At 29.8% G+C, this 12,233-nt stretch overlaps 1 protein-coding gene and 1 long non-coding RNA gene across 2 annotated transcripts; one reads left to right on the forward strand and one right to left on the reverse strand.

Moving 5' to 3' along the window:
* Nucleotides 1–5,759: 5,759 nt before the first annotated feature.
* On the reverse strand, nucleotides 5,760–8,158 carry LOC123269786 (ribonuclease Oy-like). The gene is made up of 2 exons (XM_044735619.1): nucleotides 8,151–8,158; nucleotides 5,760–6,737 (listed from the first exon to the last, which is right to left on the reverse strand). Exons 1-2 carry the CDS (start codon nucleotides 8,156–8,158, stop codon nucleotides 6,203–6,205), a joined length of 543 nt encoding a protein of 180 aa, XP_044591554.1. The 3' UTR covers nucleotides 5,760–6,202.
* Nucleotides 8,159–9,471: 1,313 nt separating this feature from the next.
* Nucleotides 9,472–10,861, forward strand: LOC123269465. The gene is made up of 2 exons (XR_006510421.1): nucleotides 9,472–9,757; nucleotides 10,408–10,861. It is a non-coding gene; the product is annotated as an uncharacterized LOC123269465 (long non-coding RNA).
* The last annotated feature ends 1,372 nt before the right edge of the window (nucleotides 10,862–12,233 follow it).

Here is a 12,233-nt window from a genome sequence, read left to right on the forward strand (position 1 = left end):
ATTTTCATTACCGAATAATTACAAGTAAATCGTGAGAATTCAATGGCGACTGTCTTCAGAGGTATGCCCTTTATCACCGCCCTCTATCTTTATCTCTATGTCTATACATTTTACTCAATCTATTCGGTTTTGTTCCCAATAATGTCTCTATTAAATTTAATTAATCGTACTATTCACTTTTAAAACTATTTCAAAACTGCTGTCGGGGGAACAAAAACGGACATGTAATTTTATTTATCGGTAAAACTTTTGTCGGACTAAAGATAAACTCTGATTTTTTAAGTAGCCGACAATTAAAATGGATTTGATGAGCTAGACAATTTAATGACAAAATTTAAATCGATCGATTACTATTATCTCCAGTCCGTCACTGATATTCTCGACAACGTTTAATAATCATCCGGTTTAATAAAAACGGCTTATCCCGGAAACAATAGACTGTCGTTTACAGAATACGCTCCTTTAGAGTCAATTATTATTATTATTAAAAGACAAAATTGTTTAGTAATTACTGATTATATAAAAAAAAAAAAAAAAAAAAAAAAGGGTAATGTAAGACTCGAGGTTTATATTTTGTATACCACTCATATTTATTTATACATCTACAAGTAATAACCCGACAATGACTACGGAATGAGACAGTTAATGAAAGCCAATATAATTAAGGGATGACAATGACTGGGTGACGTTGTATTAGGACCCATCGCGTGAGGTCCTCATGAAGGGTGGCGTCGGAATGCCCCTAACAATCTCTCTCGTAGTCCTCTCAACCCTCGTTGAGTGGGGGCGAGTCTTGTCACGGGCTGGGGGTAAGACCTTACGTCACAGATCTCGGGCCTCACGATACTCGACAGCCGTCAGCCTCGACAATAAGAATAGCGTTGCTTACAGTAATTTAAATTCTAAACATTTTGATTTTTAAAAATTAAAAATAAAATAAAATATACCCAAGATAGGACTCGAACCCTGTTCAGTCCGCGCTGTTAATAAAAAGTGATATTACTTAGCTAATTAACTAAATATTTATTAAAAATGTTTGAATTTTTTTGAAATGGTAGTGATTAATGATAATAGTTGAATCTAAAAGTTTTGGTAAATTGTAGACTGTCCGATAGAGCAGCAGAAGGTTGAAAGGTAACCTGTACCGTCAGTTGACAACATATATATATATATATTACAAAAATATCCCAAGAGAGATGTGACTCTTGATTACCTCGGATCGTTTGAGTTTTTCTTGAGAACCGTCTCGCGTATAACCAATCTAGAGAACCTGAAAGTATGTCCTCAGGGATAATTCTCTCTTCTCTGTTAGTTCCTAGATATCAAACAGTTCCTAACAGTTTACCAGTTTCAGTTCTAGTTGGGTTACGTCATAAATTAATCACAACCGAATAGCCAAATATATTTGCTAATTACTTGGATTTTTTAATAAATGCCCCCTTTTATTTGAATCGTTTATTTGAGAAACCCCATAAGTCAAAAATACTAAATTTTTCAGGAGAAACAAAAAATATTTTTCTCGGTTAAGTTTGCATTAACATCATGAACCAATGATCAATAATAATAATAATAATAATAATGTTAGTATCTCGGAAAAATATTAGAGCATGAAAAAATTTAATTGTTAATTACGACTTATAGGGTTTCTCACTAATTCATTTAATATTCATTTTTTTCTGTCAATTATTTATTATATTTATAAAATAAAGTACAAAATATGTATTGGGAAGTACAATTAGCAAAGATTATAGTAAATCATCTATTTTTAAATTGAAATTAGTGAACTGAGAGTCAACAATAAAACAACATTTAAATTTATCACAATCTAATTTTATAAAATAAAAATTGCGATCAATTATTTAAATCAAAGTATTTAACAGTAAATATAATGTATTTTTCTTTGGTTATAATTAATTTCAAAATTTAAATCATTTAAATCAGAGTCAACAATAAAACAATATATTTATAATTTTAATTCATCAAGCGAATATTGTAAAACTCATTAAAATTCAAGTATTTAACAGTAAATTTACTTTCTAATTTAAAATTAAAGTCAGTGAAATCACATCAAATAATAAAACAATAATTTAATTTAATTTTTTTAAACCCATACTAAGAAAATTATGAAAATTTAAGTATTTTGCATTGAACTAAATTTTTCTTCTCAGAAATTTTTTTGAAAAAAAAAAAAAAGAAATTTATTTTTGGAATTTTGAAATTGAATTTTTATTCGAAAAACTCCTTAAGTCACTGACTTATGGAGATTCTCAACTAAACGAGATTTATATCGACCGATTGGTTAGGTCTTGAACACGGATTTAATATTTTTTGGCGCTGGTATAAGTGAGGGGTAATTAAAAGAACGAAAAAATCCAATAAACCCGATTTCGAAAAAAATATTACTTATGGGGTTTCTCGAATAAACGATTAATTTATATAATAATGTGAATGATATTGAGAGGTCATCGACACATTAATCAATCGATTTTATCTGGGTGATATCGATTCGCAGGCTGTTATCCTAGCGGGTCTCGCTCGCGAGTAACGTGACACGGTGATGACAGGGTGAAGAGAAGACAACAATAGTATTATACATTATATAGATATATAGATAGTGTTTGGAAACCGAATATCTGGATCGAATGGCTTGGAAATAATGTTTAGAGAGTACTGTTGCGTTGAGATAGTCAGTTTAAAGATTTTCCGGATAAAATACTCTGGATCCTGGATTTTAGTGTGCATGTGTTACAAGAGAAACGTTCGTTGGTAGCTCACAGCTCGGGAAATACTGAAAGCTCAACTGCTCAACAGAGATTTACCATCAAAATCCTCTTCTTTTCTTCTTTTTAACGTTAAATGATAAATATATATGCTTTAAATTATTAATTGTTTTTGTATAAACTTTTTTGAATAGAAGCAATGTGGATAATTTGAATGAAATTGTAAAAAAAGAAAGTTGGACGTTGATGCGTTATTAATTTGTTCTCTCTGTGTGCTTTGTCGAGGAGCTTTTACATTGTAAATTTATAATGGAGTTTTTGCCCGCGGGACAATAACGTAATTAGTTAATGACCATAACAACAAATTTTATAACGATTATAATGATAATAAATCTAGTTGTAAGATAATTATAGTGTCAAGCAAAAGATTGTTCGCGTCAGTGGTTATTAGGCATAATGTATAATTTTAGTTTCACCAGGTAGAGCAGAAAATAGATATTTGTATCAGTATCAGTATCTGGGTATAAATGCGAGAAAGTAAATAACGGATGAACGGATAGGCAGCTCCTCGTTAACAGTACGCAAGAGCTTTTCTCTACTTGTTACTTGGAATTTCAGTACTAATATACGCCTCGTTGAACATCCCAACGTTAAAATCTACGTCTTAATCGATCACAACTTGTCCTCATCTCAATTCATTATATTATATTTCCAGTTACTGCTACTACTCTATTACGTTTCAACGATCACAAACTTATTAAGTTAATTAATTAAAAAAAACAATTTTATTGACGGAATAAAAATTATATGTTATAATATAAATATGTTTTTATGATATGTATTTAGTGCTACACATCATACTGCTACACTGATAGAAAATTTATGTTGACTCAAGAGATATTTTCTTGATCTAAGAATTTATCTTCGAAGACAAATGATTATTTTGCTTTAAGAATTTCTTGTCTTGATTTAGATTTTCTTGGCTTAAGAGCTATATTATCTATCAAAATAACAACATTATCGTTTAAAAAACTTAAAATAATTCATCAAAGTATATTTCAATAACTAAATAGTCTTTAATTGTTGTACCAAATAAAAATTATTTCTTGGAAATAAGTAAATTAATTAATGACTCAAAAAAAAAAAAGCCATTCTTAACACAAGTCGGTAACATCTTGAATCAATGCTATCTTGAACCAAGAGACAAAAATTCTTGAAAGAAATATATCTATATCTAGTTTCAAGAGTTCAAGTTTTGAAGAAAAAAAGTTTCTTGAATCAAGATTGTTTTTCTATCAGTGTAGATAAATAACTATAATTACTAAAATATTAAAATTGCGAAATGTTCAAATTCATATTCTTTATTTTCTTTTGTTTTATGAACTTTTTTTATTTATTATTTTTACTGTCTTATTATTTTATATCCATTACTCTTTAACTAATTTTATTATTATAAGCTAAGGCTTCGGGGTTTAAAAATTTGGTAAATAAATAATTTTTTATTCTTCAATAGGATTAACAAACATTATCTCGGAAATGAGATGTACGATTTTCGATTAATATATATTTGAGCACAACTGCGAATATTTTCTCTGACAAATATTAGACTTTGTAGGTAAAACCTCTATCAAAACATTAATTAATCCTGAATGTAGTGTTCAAAGGTCCTTAAATGTAAAATCCCCAAGGCAAATGAAAATAGTCGATCTCATTTATAAACTTTTATAAACCCACCCGTTTGATCTCAACAATTTCAGATTTTATTTTTTTTATATTTTTTACAACAATACCTTTCCCCAGTAAATTTACTCTGATACTATTTTTTTAATTATCGAATTATTCAATACTTTTGATTCGATCAAGCAGGGAGTATGTAAAAGAAAAAGCTTTAAATTCATGTACATTCATTTGTTAGTCAATAAAAAAAAAAACTAAAAAATGTCCAAGCTGCATAGCTTTCATTGTTCTGCATTTAATCCGGCTTTGATTCCAATTGATTTTAACAATGTTATCGTACAATACACATGTGTTCACTCTTCACCATTCATTACGGATAAAAAACTCGAAAATAATAAAAAAATTCTTTACTTATTAAAGTTATTATAGTTGGAAAAATGAATAAACAAAGGAATGCAAGGATTTTTTTTTAAAAACGTACATCAATAGAAAACTCACTATTTTTTTTTCTATCAAATCCCAATTGTTGTTATTGTCACAAAAAAAGAAAAAACATCAGTTAAATTTTTACAAATTCAACAGTCAAGTTATTAGAGCTTAGAACCTCTATCGATATTAATTATTATTTAAATAAAGTTGACAAGGGTGACGAACAAGTGATGTATTTAGTTATTCATGACACGTGAAACTCATAAAAGACAAGAGGAATCCACAATGAACCAATAAGCGAATAATCCAACCAGGAACAGGAAAAAACTGTGAAGACGTGAAGCATCACCACCCAGGGTTATATACTCTACTTCAAAATCAACCTTCCTTCTTTCTTATTTCTTTTTTCACTTTTTTTACCCTTATTTATTCAATTACCAGTTCTTACGTGCGTCATATTGTTATTATTAGCTTGCTCGTAATGTCGTTTAATATCCTTCTACTTCTTCTTCTTCTTCTTCTTCTTCATTTGACGGGACCACTAAAATCTAATATTATTATACATATACACCCAAATAATATAATAATATACATCAAATAATTATATTTCTCACCAATATCAATAAAATATATCAATTATTTTTAATATATTTATAAATTTCTGACGGGCATAACTTTTTATATAAAAAGAAAAGTTTAAATTTATAGAAACGGAAGTTCCTCAACCGGAAGTTCCAATATTGGTAAATACATTTTTATAAAATATACTCCATATTCATCCAATATTTTTTATTCAATTGATAACATCCTGATTTACCTTTATTACATCAAATAAACAAATCTCAATCCAATATTGAAAATATAAAAAGTTTTTTTTTTTTACAAAAATTTATATTTAATTACATAAAAAAAAAAAAAAACATACTTGTAGAATAAAACAATAGTAAAGTTTAAATTGAAATATATCTGGGCATTTGACAATATTAAATCTTATAAATTTTATATATTTTCATTCGAGTATTTTCCAGCTGGGCATTTTTCCGAGTCCAAACATTCTAACGTCTCCGTCCTTATTTTTATAATTCATCGCTCGCTTTAAATTTAATACCAACTTTTAAATTGTTTTCATGCTCTAAACTTTTTATTATATTTTTGTATAATTAATTTTAAATTACAGATCTCTTCGATTATTCGGTACACTCTCTAAATAAAATACTTTTTTTTTTAACCAACAGTTGCTGTAACTTTTATTACTTTTGTTGCAATCAATGGGTTTGAATGATTTGTCGAAGCAAATTTTAACCTGATACAAATAATATTCCTTTCGTTGCCTCTGCAATTTAAAAATCTGTAAAAACAATTTCAAAATTAAATAATTAAAGACTTACATCAAAAATACAGTCGATCCTGCAATTTTTTCCGGTGAAACTTTCAATACTCTTAATAAGATCTTGGACAAAATATTTTCCCCCGGCGTGAAATCCCGCTTTGGTCAGTATTTTAGTGGCGTCGAAGCTGTTGAACATTTCCAAAGTATTTTTAAAGTACTTTAACTCGTTGTTTAATTTCGGATGAGAAACCGCACAAGTTCCGTGTTTGGCCCACTCATATTTCAAAAAACTATGAGGGTCGGTGTTGTTCTTGACATCAATCCACTTGGTGTCCAATTCCTGTTGAATTTCTTCAAGCAAGTCGAGATTGAGCTTCCATTTTTCCGAGCAGTAATTCGGTCCGCTTGTTTGAGTAATTGCCGGCCAGAATCCGTGAATGGTCCAAATTTTTTTTCTCGGTAGCCTGCACGTATTTTTGGAAGACAAAAGTCTCCAACTGTAGCAGAAGGTCGGTGGCCACATTTGAGTCAGAATAAAATAATCAAAATTATTATGTTCTTCTGAATTTTCAAGCAGAAGTCTGGAAAAATTTTTATTTTGAATTTATTCAGAAAAGTATTAAAAAATTATACGAACCCATTTGTAAAAATAAATAGTGAAGAAATAATTAAATTGAAAAAAATCATTTGAATGATTAAAAGTTTAAACTAAATGTTATGTAATTGATAATGAGAGCTGTTATTTATAGTGGGAAGATAACAAAAAATCAATCAACAGATAAGATTATCAATTAAATTATCTTTATTGAGGAAAAAGTGTATTTAAATGTAGATGGAATGAAAGATTGGGATAATTTGTTACTTTAAGAAGTAAGAGGATAAATGGGCATCGATAAGTCATGTAAAATGGTGAAATTATTAAGTTAAAGGTTAAATTGAAGATATCCGGTTGGTTGTCACGATAACCAATTACAAGACATTTGTATAAAAAAGATAATTGACAGGAAGTGAAAAAGTCGGGTGATCTTGCTTTTACAACTTTTATTAGATCCTTTATCTGGAGTTTGAGTTTAAAGTCTTCTTTCATTTTAATTCAACGTTTAATGCATATTTCTTTTCATCACTCCAAGCTGTCTTCTTCTACAAGTTGTTTGACATTGATGAATTAAATTTAAATTATAACATTACTCAGCATTACATTATATAATTATTCAACTAGCCAATTACAAATATATTTAATATATTTTTTAATAAATCAAAACTGTCGTAAAAAATAATATCTTATATACTATATAATATATAGATTGTTTATCATCTAAGAGTATGGAATTAATCTTTATTTAACGGATGATAGCTTTCAAGGAGTTTATCAGGGTGCACCAGATGACACCCAAGTTTATTTATAACACTCGACCCTTTCTTTAGTACATATGACGTAGTTGAAAGATGTTTTACCTCACTAGACATATGATAAAACAAATTATTTACAGTGAGTATATATTTAAGATGATCCACCAAATAGAAAATAAAATTTGAATAGATTTAATATAAATTAAATTCTCGAGTCTCTTTACAACACACAACATTCACTTTGTGTCATTCTATTTCTTCTTGTTTTATTTTTTTATTTTTTTAAACTTTCTCTCTTGTATCAGCTGAAAATGGTTGAATTAAATTTATTCAGGCAGTGCCAATAAGTCAAAAAGTCACACCCTAAAGCCTGGAATCCACTTGCTCAAGAGTTTGCCGCAGGGTCTTTTTCTTCTTCTTCTTCTTCTTCTTCTCTGTCTTCCTATACACCGCGATGTCTATTATTGTTTCACTTTTTCAGCATTAACCTAAATTAAAACCAATAAATAAATTATTATCCGTGTCTTGACAAAGAAGATGATAAAAAAAAAAAGTGAATTTAGTCTAAAAAGGATTGTTAAAAAGATGACAGAATGTAATGGAATTCCTTTGCCGAGATCTTTAAGCTAAAATATTGAATTTACACATGCATTGTACATATGACAGGTGTATCATTGAAGAATAATGTAAAAGATCGAAAAAAAAAAAAGAAGAAATGAAAAATAAAAATGTATATTTGCCCGTATAAAAGCTCCTGGATGCCATTACCCAACGTACGTTTCTTCTTTCAACACGCTTCTTACTTTTTCAGTTGCTTTTTTTTATTTGTCGGATTATCCTTATCCCTTTCTTGAAGGTGAATCCACCTTTTTATATTTTTTTGTCCTCGTCTTAGGTCTTAGGTCTTACATTTCTTGATTTGAACTTTAACTCTCCCACCTAACCTATAAGATTTCATAGAAACGCCAAGTGACTGCTAAATTTATATTTCACACTTTCATCACCTCATCTATTTTACTTATCTCTGTCGTAATAAAGAAAAAAGAGAGATTGTTACACCGGTAAAATCTCCAATATTTATTGTTTAATCAATACTCTGATAAGAGTTAACAAACTCACCGTAAATTCTTTACAAATTAACAAACTTTTAAACTCTTTGTATCTTTATTAAATTCTTTCGAGCATTCCGACATAAAATCGGTCAGTTTATTGTCTTTTGAATTTTTTCTGATAGATGGCGTTACCAGCCAATTATAAACTGATTGAGAGTTTGTCGAAGAAAAATAAAGAAGAATATATATATAAGATTGTTTTGTATTTACAAGACCGGGTTTATTGCCTTGTTTTTATTTACTGTTGATCCAATAAAATATATTTTTATTATTTATCCAGTGGAAATACAGTGCAAGTTAATATAAAAAACTATAAAGTCTGTTTCTAATTTGGTAGGTTAGGAGCTGAGGAGTTGAAGAGAACTTCCGGCGGATAAGCCAGTCCCAACTTGTTGAAGTTTAAGGGAAATCGGGGATTTTGCCTAAGGATTTGTCAATCGCACCAAACATCCTGTTCTGCCAGTTGCTAAATGTCTTTCATCCAAAAATAATTGCACTCTATTTAAATAAAACATTCTCCAACAGGTACAATCATTAATTATCATTTATCACTTCAATAAATAATACATAAATTTAATTTAATTATTTACCTTTGTAGTCCAGCTGTCTGTAAATAATTGTCCAGACGCTCGGATAAATTGACACGAAAGAATATTTTTATTTGTTTACCAAATTTTACAGTACAACTTTTCTTAAATTTTATCACGACATTCCACATATAAAAGTGTGCTTTTACATTTTTCAATATTGAGGTAATAAAAAAAAGTTTGATTTATTGTTCAATAAAATTTAAATTTTTTTTTTTTTTTTTTTTTTTTTTTTTTTTTTTTTTTTGTAAATTAGTTTAGGCAATAAAAAGAGGCAGAGGGTGTATTAACGTGATATTTGTGGTATAAAAAAAAAGAAGAAAAAAAAAAGTTGTTAGTCTTTGGAGACTGTCGTATAAAATGACAATAATAAGAGAGTGGTATCCGGGTTGTTGGGATCTTTCATGGGCATCAATAACATTCGTTACCGGGATTACCACGAGATTTCCTGACAAAACTAACCACCAAGGTATATACAACTATTGTTGTTGTTGTTGTTGTTGTTGGTGCTGCTGTAAGGGGGTCAATAAGGGTCAGCGTACACTGAAAAAAGTAAGGTAACATATAAGATATAATAACATACCGCGAATGTACGGTCCACTTTACGTAACTTATGTCGCCTTTGTTAGAGCTCTTATATCCTCCAATAGAATAACCAGGCTCTTACCTTTCTTTGTTACTTTTTTTTTTGATTGTTCACTTGGCTTTTTTTCTTGCGTTTCATTATTATTATTATTATTATTTTTTTGTAAAACTTTGTGATTTGTCGGATTTCATCTAAATAACGATCCAACTTTTATTATTTAACTTTGTTGCTCAATATTTTTCGGAAAGAATTCCTCAAGATATTTTTTTATTTGGCCATTAATAATTTGATGATGTAAGAAAAGTTAAAAAGCCAAATGCAAGAAAGCATTTTTATGCGCGATAAAAGAGTCGGAAGAAAGAAAACTAAACAAGAAAAATAAGTAAAGTATAAGAAAAAAATATTAAGTGCCTATGGCATTGAGGAGTGTAACCCCTACCTTTTTTTTACAACGACAATGTCTTTATACCAGCTTCCACTTTTTTTTTTTTTTATTTTTTTAAAAGTCCCTATCGCCACTTTACTCAGAGACTACTCTTGATAGTCTATCTCTCTTACTTTTATATTTCTTGGGTTTACGAATTAAATTAGCCGATACTACCCTTGGTGTCTCCAGTTTCTAGTCTTGAGTCTCGAGTCGGGTCCCAATGTCGTCTGGAAGAAGAACAAGAAGAAAAAGAAGAGAGTCAGTAGAGTTTTGCGGTGGAACAAGTGATCCCTGGATGTCTCACCGAGTCACGAACCACCGAACCACCGAACCAACGAACCAACGAACCACCAAAGAGGAAGAAAGTGTAACTGGTGAGGTAGAGGAGTAGGTGGTGGTACTCCAGTGCCGATGGGAGAACGAACGGTCGAGAGTAACGCCAGGATATTGAAATTTCCCTCTACGGAAGTATTTTTCTTGTTTTATTTTTTTTTCCTCCCTTTTTTACTCGAGCTCCTTCACTCTTTATCTCTTTTTTATTATTTTTATTTCCATTTTGTTCCTCCTCTGTACTTATTATAAGTAACTTCTGGTTTTATCGTTTTGCCTTTCATTGAGTGTGGAAAAAATTATACCAACGGGGGTGATTATAAAAGATAGAAAATGTTTTACTCTTACCAAGAAAGAGAGATAATTAGGTGATTAATCAACAAACTAATTAATAAGGTATTTTGGGATAAATGTGATGTTACCCAGAACAATGTCAAAAGTGATAGTGAGTAGAGTCAACTAAAGTGGTATTAAATGAACGGACATTTTAAGGAGCAGGCTGTTGGTTGTTCCAGACAGAACCACTACTACTACTACTACTATTATTCCGGTTATTCTCGAGTTTGTGGCTTAAGTAGTAGTGAGAGGCCGGTATAAACCTCACTGAGAAGATAAAAGATATATATATATTGTATAAGGGTTTGTGTTGTTTCTAGACAGCAATAAGAATGGTTAGCTCACACCACAAATAGTCGGAAAACCAGAGCAACCTAAGAACCGGGCAACTCTAATGAAGATGTGCCAAGAGTTTATCTTGGAAGCCGGTCGACGTCAATTGTTTGACCCCCGGGGGGCAATCATTTCGTATCAACCCCAAATCAATGTGCCCAACCTCCCCAATACACTTACCCAACATTTATTCTTCTCCGTTCTTTAAATGACTTTTTTATTTTTACCAAATTGATTCATTATCCCTAATAAATTTATTTCATTATTTATCATCTAAATAATACTTTTTTAATTAAACCAATCGTTACTCATTTTTATTATCATTATCATATAATAAATTCCTGCTAATTTTATCACCCACTGTAATTTTAAAATAATTTGATTTGCTAATGTAACCTTTTTCTCACCGTAAATTTTTTACTACACACTCTACCGTATACAATATCAACAATGACATTTTAATTGTAATTGCTGCGGACAAGATAAATGGATGTGTAATTGATTTTCCACAACAAAACGTTTGCCATTTTATTTATTATTAAAGCTAAAGATTTCCATGTCATTTCAATATGTTTTAATTTTAGATAATCTATCGATTTGCTTTTACCGCACCGGGAGTTATATAAATTGCAAATTACCGCATTAGTCTGATAATTTTATAGCTTATAATTGCGAGTACAAATCTCATTAGTTTTGGTCTCACAAATAGTTACGTGGGGGTTCATATTACATAATTATAATATATATATATATATTAATAATTAATAAATATATTTCTCACGAGTAAATAAATAATATATATTTTAACTGATAGGTATGGTAGTCTAATTGAATTAGTGGTAAGTGCAGTGTAGATTTAGGAGAGAGAGATGTTAAGCTCTTGTTAGTACTGGAAGTCACTCCTCTTTGATGATTTTGATTCAAAGGTCTCTAATAACATTCGATCCAACATTGACGCGTGTCTTTGTGCATCCATCAGTACCTGTTGTAAATTCTAGATCTAGATTATAGATCGT

The sequence above is a fragment of the Cotesia glomerata genome, linkage group LG7, assembly GCF_020080835.1.
Source record: "Cotesia glomerata isolate CgM1 linkage group LG7, MPM_Cglom_v2.3, whole genome shotgun sequence".
Classification (NCBI taxonomy): domain Eukaryota; kingdom Metazoa; phylum Arthropoda; class Insecta; order Hymenoptera; family Braconidae; genus Cotesia; species Cotesia glomerata.